Raw genomic sequence first — 12,785 nt, 5'->3', positions numbered from 1 at the left:
TTTTGTTTCTAAGATTCAGGGGGCATTGTCTAATATTAGCACGAAGACGGGCTAATACCAACATAACTAAATGAGGCCTAGAAACTGACGATAGAACCAAGCATTTGATGTAGAGATCATCGAATCTCATGATTAATGAAATTAAACGCTTTGTTTCCGTTTTCTGTTCCCAACAAGTCTATAAGCTCCTCTCTCAGAAGACAGACTAATTCTATCATATTCCGTACTTTCTGTATGACCGAAATGTAATTGGTATTATTGATTCCCGGAATCGTCTGTAACACATCAACAGCATCATCATTAAAGTTAGGAGGCCCCTCTTCTGTGGCAATTGAAGGATTCACGCCTTTAGAAAGTGCCTCCTCTATGTTTGGCTCTTCTTGAGCAGCCTTTAGTTCCAAAAATATTTGGGCGCTTTCGTACGGCGAGGAGGACCAAATCACCTTGAGTTTCGGAAAAGACACAAGAAGTTCAGCAATTTTCAGTTGTATTTCTTTATTTTGAATCATTGTCCCTTGAGCTCCGCTTGTCTTTTGTCCAGGGGGTCTAACATCAGAAAAAGGCTTGAATGAAAATGATTTGGACTCATCGAACTCGATGAGAAGGCAAGGTAGCTCATAATGGCGAAACATTTGTTCACATTGCAGGAACAAGCGTCCACTTTTGAAGCTTCCAATCAAATCTGGAATAGATTTTCTCTCCACACAAATTTTGGGTGAGATAATATAGTCTCCAACAGTCAACATGCATGGAATCACCTTGATTCCGGCACGGTACGATAAGTTTGGCAATGAAGATGAGAACTCTCTAGTATCGACTATAATTCTCATTTCGTCATCCTCCGTTCTAAATTCAGCCCCACCAGCAATTCGTGTGTTCACCACATGGGGTTTTTGTATACGAAATTTCCAATTGTCTTTTTCTGTCTGAAACTGCTTTCCCAAAGTTGCTTTCTCTTTTATAAGTCTGGTGAAAGCTTGCTTTTCCATCCTTATTTTTAATAGATGATATTGTTCCTCGACCGATGTTCCGTAGTACATGAAGAACACTTTGGCAGGAGAGGCGGGATTCATAGCTTGATATATTTCAACCCGACGAATAAACGTAAGGTCAGGTTCATACATGATCACATATGAAGGATTGAGCTCTTGAAGTAGAAACTCATTTGTTGAGTCATTGTATGTCTCAACAATCACTTGATTGAACTTCTCGGTATGCTTTAAATCAAACTGAATAGAATTCTCTTCCTCAATAAAAAGTCCATGATTATCTTCCTCGTTCAGTTCACTGGCAATTTCTTGAACTTCTGGTTCGTCGTGTGAATCACTTCCAGCTTCACCTTCAAGAGATTTAATGATATTTTCATCTAGATCAACTGCTCCTGAGGTTCGATCAAAATTAGACCCAGAATAAAACCTCGAGACATTCGCCACAGCAGAAGCACCTCTAGTTCTCCTGCGTTTGCTTTGAGGGGCATTTTTTCCTCTTGTGAAGGATTTTGATGTGTTTAGTTTCTCTTCCTCTTGCTCTTGGGATTCTTCCTGGCCCTCCTCTTTTGCATTAAGCTTTATGGCAACTTCTTTCGTGAGTGATGTTAATGCCTTCCAGTCAAGGTAGTCTCTTAATTTGCCAATCATAAAGCTTCGAGCAGTATACCTTCTTCTGCCTGTTATTGGATTCACACGCATTTTAGTACAAGCTAAAACATTAGAGAGCTGGCGGGCAATTTTGTCATTTGAGCACATAATTAATATGGGCCCTTCAGTCTTCAGTGGATCTATGGATCTTTCATGCATGATATCATCAATCACAAGGGACAATTGTTCCCATTTAGGTTGCTCCTCTAGGTTGTATACCAAGTCAGTAGATGCGGCATCTTCGGCGGTTGACTTCAAATCTACCGTTGCTATTTTGAGGGACACTTTACCTAGAGCTCTTTCTTTTGAGTACGCAATTATAGTTGTCGCCTCATCCATCATTAGCCAAGGGCTCGTTGTAGTTGTCGCCATTGTGCCAATGCTTGAGCTTTTGATATTAGCATCTATAATACCCTGAACCCTTTGATAGTATGTGAGAGAGTCGGCCGATAAAAGCTCAGCTAAAAGGTCTTTGAGTGTGGCAAGATCGGACACCAATTGCTTAGATGTCCAAGAGACACGATGCCATTGTGGTTCGAGAGATAATCTCACTCTCATAACGAAATCTTTATCATGCACATTCTCCATATCCCAGTAGTCAGTCTCTAAGATTGGATTATGCCTCCTCAATTCACTCAAGCAGGCTTGAAGGCATGAAAGTATAGCTGATTGTATCTTTTTCATCTTCGGGGAGAGACCCACGCTGATTTCTGTCACAAGTCCTTGGTTTGCACCTGAAAACTTAAGCAACAGCAGGGAAACTTCCACATGGAATCTCGGCCATAAAAATACATTGGGGAGTCTCAAAATCTTCAACTTGGTACTAAGCGGTGTAAAGCCCGTGAACGACTCTGGCTCATCCGAAACTGCCTTCAAAAAACCCCAGTTGTTGCCATCTCTATAGAGATTTAGAATTAAAGATTCATTTGAAGTTTCTTTTACACGCTCTGCGTGCATCAAAAAGATACCAGTGATATCCTCTGGACGTATTATTCCAGATAGAAGGTCGACAACTAGTATTCTGGAACTTATGAATATGACTCCACCTTCCTCATACACCGCTCTTCTTTTCGTTGTGTTGGCCAAATCAGAGCTACCCACTACTCTCAATGGAGTTGTCCAGTCATCATCGAATTCAGAGGTCTCGTCAGGATTGCAAGACTCGTTCATCCATTTCAATTCCATTAAAATGTCGTTTAATTTAACTTGCTCCTCGGGTCGGGCATTGAGAAGTATCACCAAGCTCTTTTTCCGACGAATCAAATTTCCATGTTCAAGAGATACGGATGGTGTGCTCAATGCATAAAGAACATTTGCGGTTACGACTTCACATCCAAGGCCCCGTCCTAATATTAGAAGACAGTCCTTAGATAGAAGTGTCTCAGCAATTTCCTGATAGAACCTGAGAGGCAAGTTGCAGCAAACTTCCTTGGATTTGTAGACTGCTATTGATTCTGGCTCTTTAGACACAACTACAGGAAAAGAAGTTTCGGTCTCGTTCTGATGGTTCTGTGAGTCATAATGCTGTTGTGTTCGCTCGACAGAAATTTCAATTGGCGGGAGTTCCAGCTGTTCGATAGTTTCAGCGACATCGGTAGTTCCTGGCTCTTCCGCTTTTTGAATTTCTGATGTACTCAAGTATGAAGTGGCGATCTTATCGTCGTATTCTTCATCTTCCGAAACAAAAAGAGACGACATTATAGAGCCAGATGGTGACAGCAATACTTTTATGAATCTATTATTTGCATATACTCAATTTTAGTAAGCGGCCTACCCTAGGCTTTGGACAGCTTTTATTCTCGAAAGGTATTATACTTGCGCCCCACAGCACGTATTCGATGTGCGCGTACACGTACATATTGTTTGTATTTCTGCTTGAGTACAGGATATTCCAACTCAATGTCCTGTCCACAAGTGGTTCCCAACTGGTACAGTTGAGATATCGGATTCGACATGATGTACTAGCGTGTGGAAATAAACCTTTATTTAGGAAAAACTAAAACCACTTTTGTGTCAACTGACCTTCTAAAAAGATCTCTAGAGGGAATTCTCTTCCCTTTATATACTTGTCGTGCTATTTGGTTTCGGGTAAGTGGTGGGAACTTTAATGTCTCATTTGTCACATGATTAATTAGGGCTAAGCGTCTAGTTCTCACACATATCGCCATCCTCCCCAAGCAATATGCATTGCATATTGCAACTAGCTCAATCATATCAAGTAGACTCGGACTATCTATTTGACATGAAATTGTTCATAGTCTCACCAAAAACCAACTTATTTTAGCGAAAGCAAACTCCTAGTGATATGGCTCCGTAGTCAAAATCTTTCATAATTAAACGATTTTGCTAGAGATTTCCAGGCTTCCCCAGTAGATCACGTGTGCTGTCCATGCCATGTGATGGCAGCTTCCAAAGTGACATCTCAAAACTAATTCCATCCACTTTCATAAGGCTCTCTAAGAAGTGAACTCTACAAAAATCATTAGCAGCCGAGTATTATCGAAGATCACTCAAACAAATAGCTCAAGCATACTGTGTTGCCAGTCGCGGAGACAAACGCGTTTTATGAGCCGCGCTTTGTTACCGTCAGCGTTCAAAAATAAATTTCGACATCAAACACTAAATTACGCATGAACCAAGAAAAATCTGCTGATGTTGCCAGTGGAATCACCCAATACTTTGGGCTGCCGGAGGCAGAATTGAAGGAGCCCCTAGTGTGTCACGTTATGCAAATTCTCAACATATCAGAATCAAAAGAGAAAGCTCTTGAGGAATGGAGATATTATCAGAACCCAAACACAGCGCCTTTCGAGAGGATGGAGCACGTCTACCGACCTATTATCTACGGGATAGACTTGGAGACCCCTGAGCCTGAACAAAAAGCGCGTTCCGTAAAAGCCACGTATAAGCTCCTTCTACGGGACTGCTTTGGGAACTACTTCTATGCAATAGAGCTAGAAGAACTACCTTTTCTACGCCCAGGCACCAACACAACTAAAACGCCTCTACCCATCCCCCTTGGTGGCTGCATCACTCTCGGAAAAGGAACCCTCATAGCCGATGGATTTGTATTGATGAAGAAGCACCTTTGTACGTATCAGGAACCAGACCCCTTCTCAGAATTGACAAAGTCACTAAATGAGAATTTGGTTGGAAAAAATATCGAGATGATTGAGCATTTACTCAACGACCTAAAGTAGTCGTGTGTCTCACATGATCAGAATAAAACTGTGTCACTTTCCTAGAAGCCATTTGATTTTTAAAGCTTCCAATTCATCCTGACATCTAGTCACTCTGTTAGCAACAGTGTCCATAATCCAAGTTCATCTGTGAAATCGTGGTAGATCATGCTTATCAAGTAATAATTCTCATAGATAGATTGCAAAAGCTCGTAAGCTTTAGTGTCTCTTTTATAGCACCTTGCCCATTCGACCCACAAAAGAAAAGCCTCCTCGTTCCATGCTTTGAAAGATTCATAATCAATAATCGTGGGCTGCAACACTTCAGTCGAGGGGAACACACCCCAAGTGATCGCGGTTTTACTATTCTGATTGTTGCCCCCAATTGGCAAGTTCGACGTGATGTTGCCTGAACTGTCGCCGCGGAAGAACGTCACTGTTTTGTCCTGGATTTGTTGACTCAATTTAGAAGAGAGCTTCTCATCCCACTCTTTCTTCGGAATAAAAAATTCAACAAAAGCTTTTTGAAACAAGAAACCGTTGGAGGGACCCCAACCAAGTATTCTATCAGCTGAAGGGCATCCATTTACAGCTGGCTGTGAGGCCAATGTGAACCACCCACGCTGATTCAACTCGAACAATTCCTCTTGAATCAAAGCAGTTTCGGAAGACATTTCTGTATCCACCCATGGCAAGATATCAATTTTACCAGACAAATACTCCATGAAAAGTTTAGAGATTTCTTTTGTTGTTTCAGGCGTACCCCAGGTCTGGACAATTTGCTCGGCAGTGTGTAGCTTCAAGTTAGGCCCGTATCCATCAATCTCTCCGTAAGCCGGTGAGTTGGAGTCACCAAACCGTCCATTTGGAAACTCGTCCCATGTAGCATCTTTGCCCAAGACGCCCTTTCCAGTACTAATGTCAATGAGTGTCCTTCGGTCCTTTAAAAGGGCATCAGATATCAAGGCAAGTCTTCCGTCTTCGGCCGTCAAGCTCCTACGAGCTTTGCGAGTCGTGACCCTTACGGGCTCTTCTGTGTCTGAATCTGATCCTACTGCATCCTCGTGGTCAACCACTTCGTTGTGGTCGACTAGATTCAAAAGCGGTGACCTCTCAATAATAAAAGCAACCGCTTTTTCCAAATTGAGAGTGTAGAAATGATAACCCCGTACTCTGCCCTCGGTCTTACGGTCCACCTCAGATATGATTTTGGTAAGAACGTCAATTCCAATAGACTTCACCATGTTGTCGTCGTTGCCTGGTGCCTCGAGTTTGTCAGTGATTTCTTGTGGCACCAGAGCATGCGACAACTTAGTAGCACGTACAAATACCTTATGGGTTGTGATGGGCATCAACCCGGGAATAAGAATCGCATTGGCAAGCTCAGGAACAGATTGTAACAAGTTTTCATACGCAACAAATTTGTCAACATCGAAAAAAAGCTGCGTCACGATAAAATCAGCACCAGCTTTTACCTTTTCGATGAGATATGGGAGATCTTTGCGGGGATTTTGTTGGGTCTCATTGGCCCCATCGACATGGCCTTCGGGGTAGCCTGCAACACCAATACAGAAGTAATCGCCATATTGCTCCTTAATGTATTTCACCAAATCAATAGCATTTTTGAAGTCACAGTTTGGTGTCCAGTATTCCTGTGTTCTGGGTGGGTCGCCACGAAGCGCCAAGATATTTCTTACTCCGGCTTCCTTGGCTCTTTCTAAAGCATTGTCGATGACCTCCTTGTTGGTGTTGGTACAAGTCAAATGAAGCACAGTAGTTACCCCAAGTTCCTTTTGACAGGTTGCAGCCAAATCCAACGACTTCTCACTAGTGGAACCCCCGGCACCCCAAGTGACAGTAAAAAAAAGTGGATTCAAGGCCATCATTCTGTGTAATCTTGCGAGCAAGTTTCTAAACCCAGTATCCGTTTTTGGCGGAAAAAATTCAAACAGGCAAAACCTCTCATTGGGCTTTAATTCTTTTATACGTTCGGTCACGGTCGCCATTTTAAAGTCGAGGAGTATCTTCAGAAGTTTGGGCTAGCTAAGAGTTGATGTTCCTAGCTCTTACGCATGAAGGTCATAAATCGCACTGACTCTGACGAGCAAGAAAAAAGGCCTCGCCTGAGGGCTTGACAGGTACATCATTTCATGACAATAAAAATATTTATGGCAACTGAAACACGTCATATAGTCAGTACTGCCTCTGTTGTTAAATTTTTACAGTATTTGCAATCAAAGGTTATAAAGTGTTGTTGACTACTATCGCCGACTTTTACTAGACATGGTTCACCTGAAACTGTCGCGCATACGAGCAGGTACTTCGAATGTCTCATTAATAAATTAACAAAAGATTGATCGCTCTCCTTGTAATCAGATTCTTTTGGGTGCAAAAGTGCAAAATTCTCTATCAGGCAAGAGCTTTTCAAACCGCACTATATTCACCCCTGTTCGAGTTGCCTGTGACCTTCTCCACAACCTCCTTGACGAAAGCAGGCAATCCTCTCAAAAGATCGACAAAGTTTTCCAACACCTCCTTTAAAGCTGACTGAAAATCAATTGAGTTTCCTTTGTTGTATTGGAACCAAGCACCGCCAATTATGTAGATGCTCAAAAACAACACCATGAAGATAAAAAGCCACGTAAACCAACCCCACGATTCTCCATTATCATTTCCTTTGTTTTCTTTTGGTGGCAGTTTGTTACCCTTGTTGGAATTTATGCATGCAGCTGGAGAGCGGAACTCGCCTTCAAACAAAGCGCCGTTCCAGCCGATAAGTTTAAGTTTGTTCTCGTCAGTATCACCCTTAGTGGTACATACGAATTTGATTGTCCCGTCCACCAACAGATCGCCCCAGTTCACGCCTCTGTACGTAATGTTGACACCCGATTCCTGATCGTTGCTGTCACTTCCAAAGGGAATGTATTCTTTTTGTAGATTGGAGTTGAAGCCTATCACTTCAGATAACACATCCTTATCCTCAACTTGGATCCTAGTGGTGCCACAAACATCTGAATTTTTGGGGCAATCCGCATGTTTTTCAATATTTTGACAGACTCCAATGCTCCATGTGAACACACTTTTTGATGGTGGTGTACTTTTCGTAATTGTGTCTGAGTATTCGCCCCTTATGGACTGGAAGTTGTACTGCGATAATTCTTTGACAGAACAGTCAAACGCTGAAGCTACTGATGCTGCAAGTACTGCTGCGTATATAAATTTCATAATAGCCATACCGACTTCTTTTTCAGATAGCATAAAGGCGAGATTAAATGGTGACTGAGTCTTGCGAATACTTGCAGTGTGGGTGCACGGGTTTAATAATACTTTTTCTGCAATAGTGTATCACCTCTTGTGGAGCATGCCGGTCTCTGTGAAGGGCCCCAAAGCGAAAGACACCTCTTGAGAGGCTCCTGAAGCTTTAGAAAGTGACCTCTGAACTAGATGTTTTATTTTTGTGGTTCTAGGATCGATTTTAAGTCTAGAAAATTCCAACTGAAGCAGACATCGTTTCAAACACATTTGAGTTTCACGAAGATGCGGTACCTCAAAATTTGGAAATGGCATTGGGTCTGTCAACATAAGACCCTTGAACAGAACCGAGCTTCAAATTTGGGTCTTGTGGACTCATGTTCATACTTTTTAATACAACCTTGTGGAATGTGCGGATGTATAATCACAAGTCAATCGACTTATTTTCTATTCATGCGTGTACGTGACCCAGGAGAATATTTAGCGGCAATTGTTGTTTTCTTGTATTGTTTTGTCCAGTGGTTATCTTTTGGAAAATTTGAAGAATATTTTGCTGATAGACGACTGAGACAAGCCTCCTACTAATAATTCGTCATTATCTACCAAAAAAAAATCAACATATAAAATAGAAATGAGCCGAAGATCGGAATACCGGTGGGCTCAATATATGCGTCTCCACACGCAGTAGCCTGTGCCGAGGCTGCTACGCGCATGTGAGTTTAATGACTAGCCGAGATAGTATATATATCCTCCGACATGCGGGGTGAGACAGTGTATCCATTTCTTTAGCCATCATCGTGCAAATCTTGCTACCCCAGTAATATTGAATCTAACAAGAGACTCACCATCCCGAACACGTGTATATATTCCACATATCTCGCTTTTCACCCCCGTTTATATCAATAACGTTGAATTAAAATTAAAGAATGGTCAAAGTCACCGTCTGTGGAGCCGCTGGAGGCATCGGCCAACCTTTGTCCATGCTTTTAAAGTTGAACCCGCAAGTGTCACATCTTTCATTGTTCGATATAGTTAATGCACGTGGTGTTGCAGCCGATCTTTCTCACGTCAACACGTCGGCGCGAGTCACGGGCCATCAGCCTTCTTCGAAAGATGACAAATCCGCTATCGTGGATGCCCTTACAGACTCGGATATTGTGGTAATACCTGCTGGTGTTCCACGAAAGCCTGGGATGACAAGAGCAGATCTATTCAACATCAATGCCCTGATAATTCGGGACTTGATTGCTAATGTGGGAAAGACTTGCCCCAATGCTACAATCTTGATCATCTCAAACCCAGTGAATGCCACAGTGGCAATTGCTGCTTCAGTTTTGAAGAAGCTCGGGATCTTTAATCCACGTAAGTTGCTCGGTGTTACGACTTTAGATTCAGTAAGGGCAGAAACATTCTTGGGTGGTTTGATAGGCGAGACTCCGCACACTTTGAAAGGAAAAATTTCGGTCATTGGAGGACACTCTGGAGATACTATTGTTCCGCTTATACACTTCGACAGCTCCATCTCTGCAAAAGTTAAAGACATCTCTGAAACCGATTACATAGAGTACGTGCGCAGAGTGCAATTTGGAGGGGATGAAGTCGTTAAAGCAAAGAACGGTGCTGGTTCTGCGACGTTATCAATGGCATATGCCGGCTATCGCTTTACTGAATATGTTTTGGATTCATTCGCCAACAAAATCTCGAAGGAAGGTATTCCGGACTCTGCTTACATCTATTTGCCTGGTGTTGAAGGAGGGATAAATTTGTCTGCCAGCCTTGGTGTGGAGTTTTTTTCCGTGCCAGTTGTATTGAGAGCGGGCGAAGTCGCCTCTTTTCACGCTCCAGAAAAACTCTTGAGAACAAAAACTGAAAATGAAATGGTTCGTGTGGCAATCGATGGTTTGAAGGGCTCAATTGCTCAAGGTATTAACTTTGTCGAGGGCTCGAGATTGTAAAAGATTGGGCGAGTGCAGTTTTGGTATATACAAGTGCGATTATGACATAAAATACTTCCAAATTCATTTCCAGATTTTATATATGTCAATCTATTGTTCCACTTAGGCAACAAATCAAAGTAGCCCAAGCTTTTCCATTCTAACATGCACGGCATTTCTGTGGGCCTCCAAGCCTTCAACTGCTGCCAACGTCATCACTGCTTTACCAATACTCACTAGGCCTTCTTTGGTAACATTCTGAGAAGTTATGTGTTTCTGGAAGGTGCCCGTGTTTACACCCGAATACTGTCTTGCATAGCCGTAAGTAGGCAAAGTGTGGTTTGTTCCACTAGAATAGTCACCGCAGGACTCGGGTGAAAGGCCTCCAACAAAAACAGATCCAGCATTCTCGATGTGAGACGGAACGTAGCTCTCTGCATTGTCAATTTGCAAGATCAAGTGCTCTGGTGCATACTGATTGCTTAAGTCAAAAGCTTCTTCGTAACTCTCGGCCAAAAGAATGAAAGAATGAGCCAAACATTTGGCCACAATCTCTTTTCTTGGCAAAGCTTCTGCTTGGCGACGAACAGCCTCATCAAAGTCCATAAGTTTTTTTTCAGTGAGTTTAACACCAATCAAGATAACTTGTGAGTCAACACCGTGTTCAGCTTGCGATAACAAGTCACTGGCAACAAAGTCGGGGTCTGCGTTCTCGTCTGCAATTACCAAAACTTCTGATGGACCGGCTGGCATGTCGATTGAGCACAATGCCTGTGTATCATTTTGAACGTACATCTTAGCAGCAGTGACAAATTGGTTTCCAGGGCCCAATATTTTGTCACATTTCAATACGGATTCTGTTCCGTATGCCATGGCAGTGACGGCTTGAGCCCCACCAGCCATTACAATGGCGCTGGCCCCTAGCTTATGAGCGACATACACCACCTCTGGGGTCAATTTACCAGTGGCTCTTGCAGGAGGAGAAGCGACGATGATATTTTTGCAGCCAGCAACCTTTGCTGGGACACCCAACATCATAGCAGTGGATGGTAAGACTGCAGTTCCACCAGGGACGTACAAACCAACATTTTCAATTGGCTTGGCGAAACGAGAACAGAAAACGCCTGGAGCTGTCTCCACAGTCAAGACCTCCTCTTTTGGTAATTGTGCTCTGTGAAACTTTTCAATGTTCCTCATGGATAAATCAATGGCATCCTTCATATCATCAGATATGTTCATTAATTCTTGAGGGAAAGGGGATTTGAGAATTGGCTCGCTCAAGGTTACACCGTCAAATTTTGATGTGAGTTCGATTAATGCTTTGTCTCCGTCCTTCTGTACTTGTTTAACAATAGGAAGAACCAACTTCATGATATCAGCTGTCTTTTGAACAGGGCGCGTCAAGGCACGAGCGATTTCCTCAGCAGATGCAGATGAGGTCTTGATTATTTCCATCTTGTAAAGCTCAGATGATACCTGTTCAGATTGGGTTTCCACGTACTGGGGTTTGGCGTCACCCTTTCTTCTAGTTACTTTAAGGCTCTTAACGTCCAAGTTTCTCTCCACATCGGCCAAGCTGACGCCGTTTTTGACGCAGTAGGTCATCACAAAGTACAACAAATCGGCTGCTTCCCAAGCAACCTCATCCTTGTCTTGCTTCAGTCCAGCATCGATAAGCTCGTCCAACTCTTCCTTCATTTTGGCGATCAAAAGCTTCTCGTCGTCAAACAACCTCTTGGTATACAGGCCTTGAACAGCATTTTGCTTTCTGTCAGCCAAGATTTTATCAAGCTTGGCAAATCCGCTTCCGAAGGACTCTGTAGATTCGGTCAAATCGCCATCTTGGAAGCAGGTGAAGTTGTTCAGCAAGTGGCAGAAGCCGTAACCAGGTCTAGACTCAACAACAAACTTGACCGTGTCACTGTCGCAATCTTTCTCCAACTTCACGAGCTTCTGGGTGGCACCGGACGTTTTGCCCTTGTACCACAACTCATCTGGACGCTTACGAGATTGGTAGACACCTTCTCCCTCAGCAATGGAAGCCTTTATGGATGCTTTGGATGAATAAACGACGCCCAAAGCGGCATTAGCAGGTGCAGGTGAGGTGATCAAAGTTGTAAAAAGCCCATCAGGACGGTCCGTCGTCAATGTTGAGATAAAGACATCTCCTACAGAAATGAGGTTCTCGGAATTCGTGGAAGTTGACAACTCTGCTCCTGGAATCACCAAGATGTATCCAAGGGTCGCAAGCTGCACGGCCTCTTGAGGTGAAACCTTGCCCTTGTAGAAGATATTCCTATTACCTCCAGAAGAGAGCTCCTTGAACATATCATCATTTAATTTTTCACTCACAACAAAGGAAGCCTTGGAAGAAAGTTGCTTCTCGGTCACGGAGTCTATCTCCACAGAGAATCTCGAAGTTGGTAAGCCGGCGGCAATCACTTGATCGAACTGGGCTTCAGACACAAATAAGTTTTTGACGCCGATGTTAAGCAAAGCAATCAAATCATCCACAATCATATCGGTGGATGAAGATGCATCCACGAAGACGTCGACAGACGACGGATACCTATTGAGTGCATGCTTTTCAGGCTTTATAGCCGAGAAGGGTAAAAGTATTTTTCCGGTGACGGACAATCTTGCAATTTCGTCCTCTGATGAGACAATGGGCAATAGGGGGAACGTCATTTCTTCTGGTTGATGAAAATCGAGGTTCTAAGGTAGTTAACTTTCCGAAATTTGTAGATAAGCTATTTATGAACGATCGCGCTATTTTTTTTTTG

At 43.0% G+C, this 12,785-nt stretch overlaps 7 protein-coding genes across 7 annotated transcripts; 3 read left to right on the top strand and 4 right to left on the bottom strand.

The window, feature by feature from the left end:
- Positions 1-116: 116 nt before the first annotated feature.
- On the bottom strand, positions 117-3,335 carry RAD1 (ssDNA endodeoxyribonuclease; the record flags this gene model as incomplete). Its single annotated transcript, XM_018856953.1, has 2 exons — positions 117-1,889; positions 1,923-3,335. The coding sequence occupies 2 exons, from the start codon at positions 3,333-3,335 to the stop codon at positions 117-119; spliced, it is 3,186 nt and encodes a 1,061-aa protein (XP_018714171.1).
- Positions 3,336-4,267: 932 nt separating this feature from the next.
- NCE4 (Nce4p) lies at positions 4,268-4,837 on the top strand (the record flags this gene model as incomplete). The annotated part of the gene is made up of 1 exon (XM_018858568.1): positions 4,268-4,837. One exon carries the CDS (start codon positions 4,268-4,270, stop codon positions 4,835-4,837), a length of 570 nt encoding a protein of 189 aa, XP_018714170.1.
- Positions 4,838-4,926: 89 nt separating this feature from the next.
- Positions 4,927-6,822, bottom strand: METBIDRAFT_9932 (methylenetetrahydrofolate reductase (NAD(P)H); the record flags this gene model as incomplete). Its single annotated transcript, XM_018859492.1, has 1 exon — positions 4,927-6,822. One exon carries the CDS (start codon positions 6,820-6,822, stop codon positions 4,927-4,929), a length of 1,896 nt encoding a protein of 631 aa, XP_018714169.1.
- Positions 6,823-6,949: 127 nt separating this feature from the next.
- On the bottom strand, positions 6,950-8,549 carry METBIDRAFT_30114 (uncharacterized protein). The gene has a single exon (XM_018855561.1). It carries the CDS (start codon positions 8,048-8,050, stop codon positions 7,241-7,243), a length of 810 nt encoding a protein of 269 aa, XP_018714168.1. The 5' UTR covers positions 8,051-8,549; the 3' UTR covers positions 6,950-7,240.
- On the top strand, positions 8,168-8,824 carry METBIDRAFT_110556 (uncharacterized protein). The gene has a single exon (XM_018853910.1). It carries the CDS (start codon positions 8,261-8,263, stop codon positions 8,651-8,653), a length of 393 nt encoding a protein of 130 aa, XP_018714167.1. The 5' UTR covers positions 8,168-8,260; the 3' UTR covers positions 8,654-8,824.
- MDH1-3 (malate dehydrogenase) lies at positions 8,639-10,152 on the top strand. Its single transcript, XM_018855560.1, has one exon. The coding sequence runs from the start codon at positions 8,995-8,997 to the stop codon at positions 10,021-10,023; it is 1,029 nt and encodes a 342-aa protein (XP_018714166.1). The 5' UTR covers positions 8,639-8,994; the 3' UTR covers positions 10,024-10,152.
- On the bottom strand, positions 10,138-12,690 carry HIS4 (trifunctional histidinol dehydrogenase/phosphoribosyl-AMP cyclohydrolase/phosphoribosyl-ATP diphosphatase; the record flags this gene model as incomplete). Its single annotated transcript, XM_018858348.1, has 1 exon — positions 10,138-12,690. The coding sequence occupies one exon, from the start codon at positions 12,688-12,690 to the stop codon at positions 10,138-10,140; it is 2,553 nt and encodes an 850-aa protein (XP_018714165.1).
- Positions 12,691-12,785: the final 95 nt, after the last annotated feature.

Source organism: Metschnikowia bicuspidata (genome assembly GCF_001664035.1).
Source record: "Metschnikowia bicuspidata var. bicuspidata NRRL YB-4993 chromosome Unknown METBIscaffold_1, whole genome shotgun sequence".
In the NCBI taxonomy this organism is placed as follows: domain Eukaryota; kingdom Fungi; phylum Ascomycota; class Pichiomycetes; order Serinales; family Metschnikowiaceae; genus Metschnikowia; species Metschnikowia bicuspidata.
Note: the sequence above shows the minus strand (reverse complement) of the source record. Positions and strands in the feature narration are given on the sequence as shown.

What these genes read in the sequence shown, in the direction of transcription:
- MDH1-3 (XM_018855560.1), top strand. Translation starts at nt 8,995, where the DNA reads ATGGTCAAAGTCACCGTCTGTGGAGCCGCTGGAGGCATCGGCCAACCT.
- METBIDRAFT_110556 (XM_018853910.1), top strand. Translation starts at nt 8,261, where the DNA reads ATGTTTTATTTTTGTGGTTCTAGGATCGATTTTAAGTCTAGAAAATTC.
- METBIDRAFT_30114 (XM_018855561.1), bottom strand. Translation starts at nt 8,050, where the DNA reads ATGGCTATTATGAAATTTATATACGCAGCAGTACTTGCAGCATCAGTA.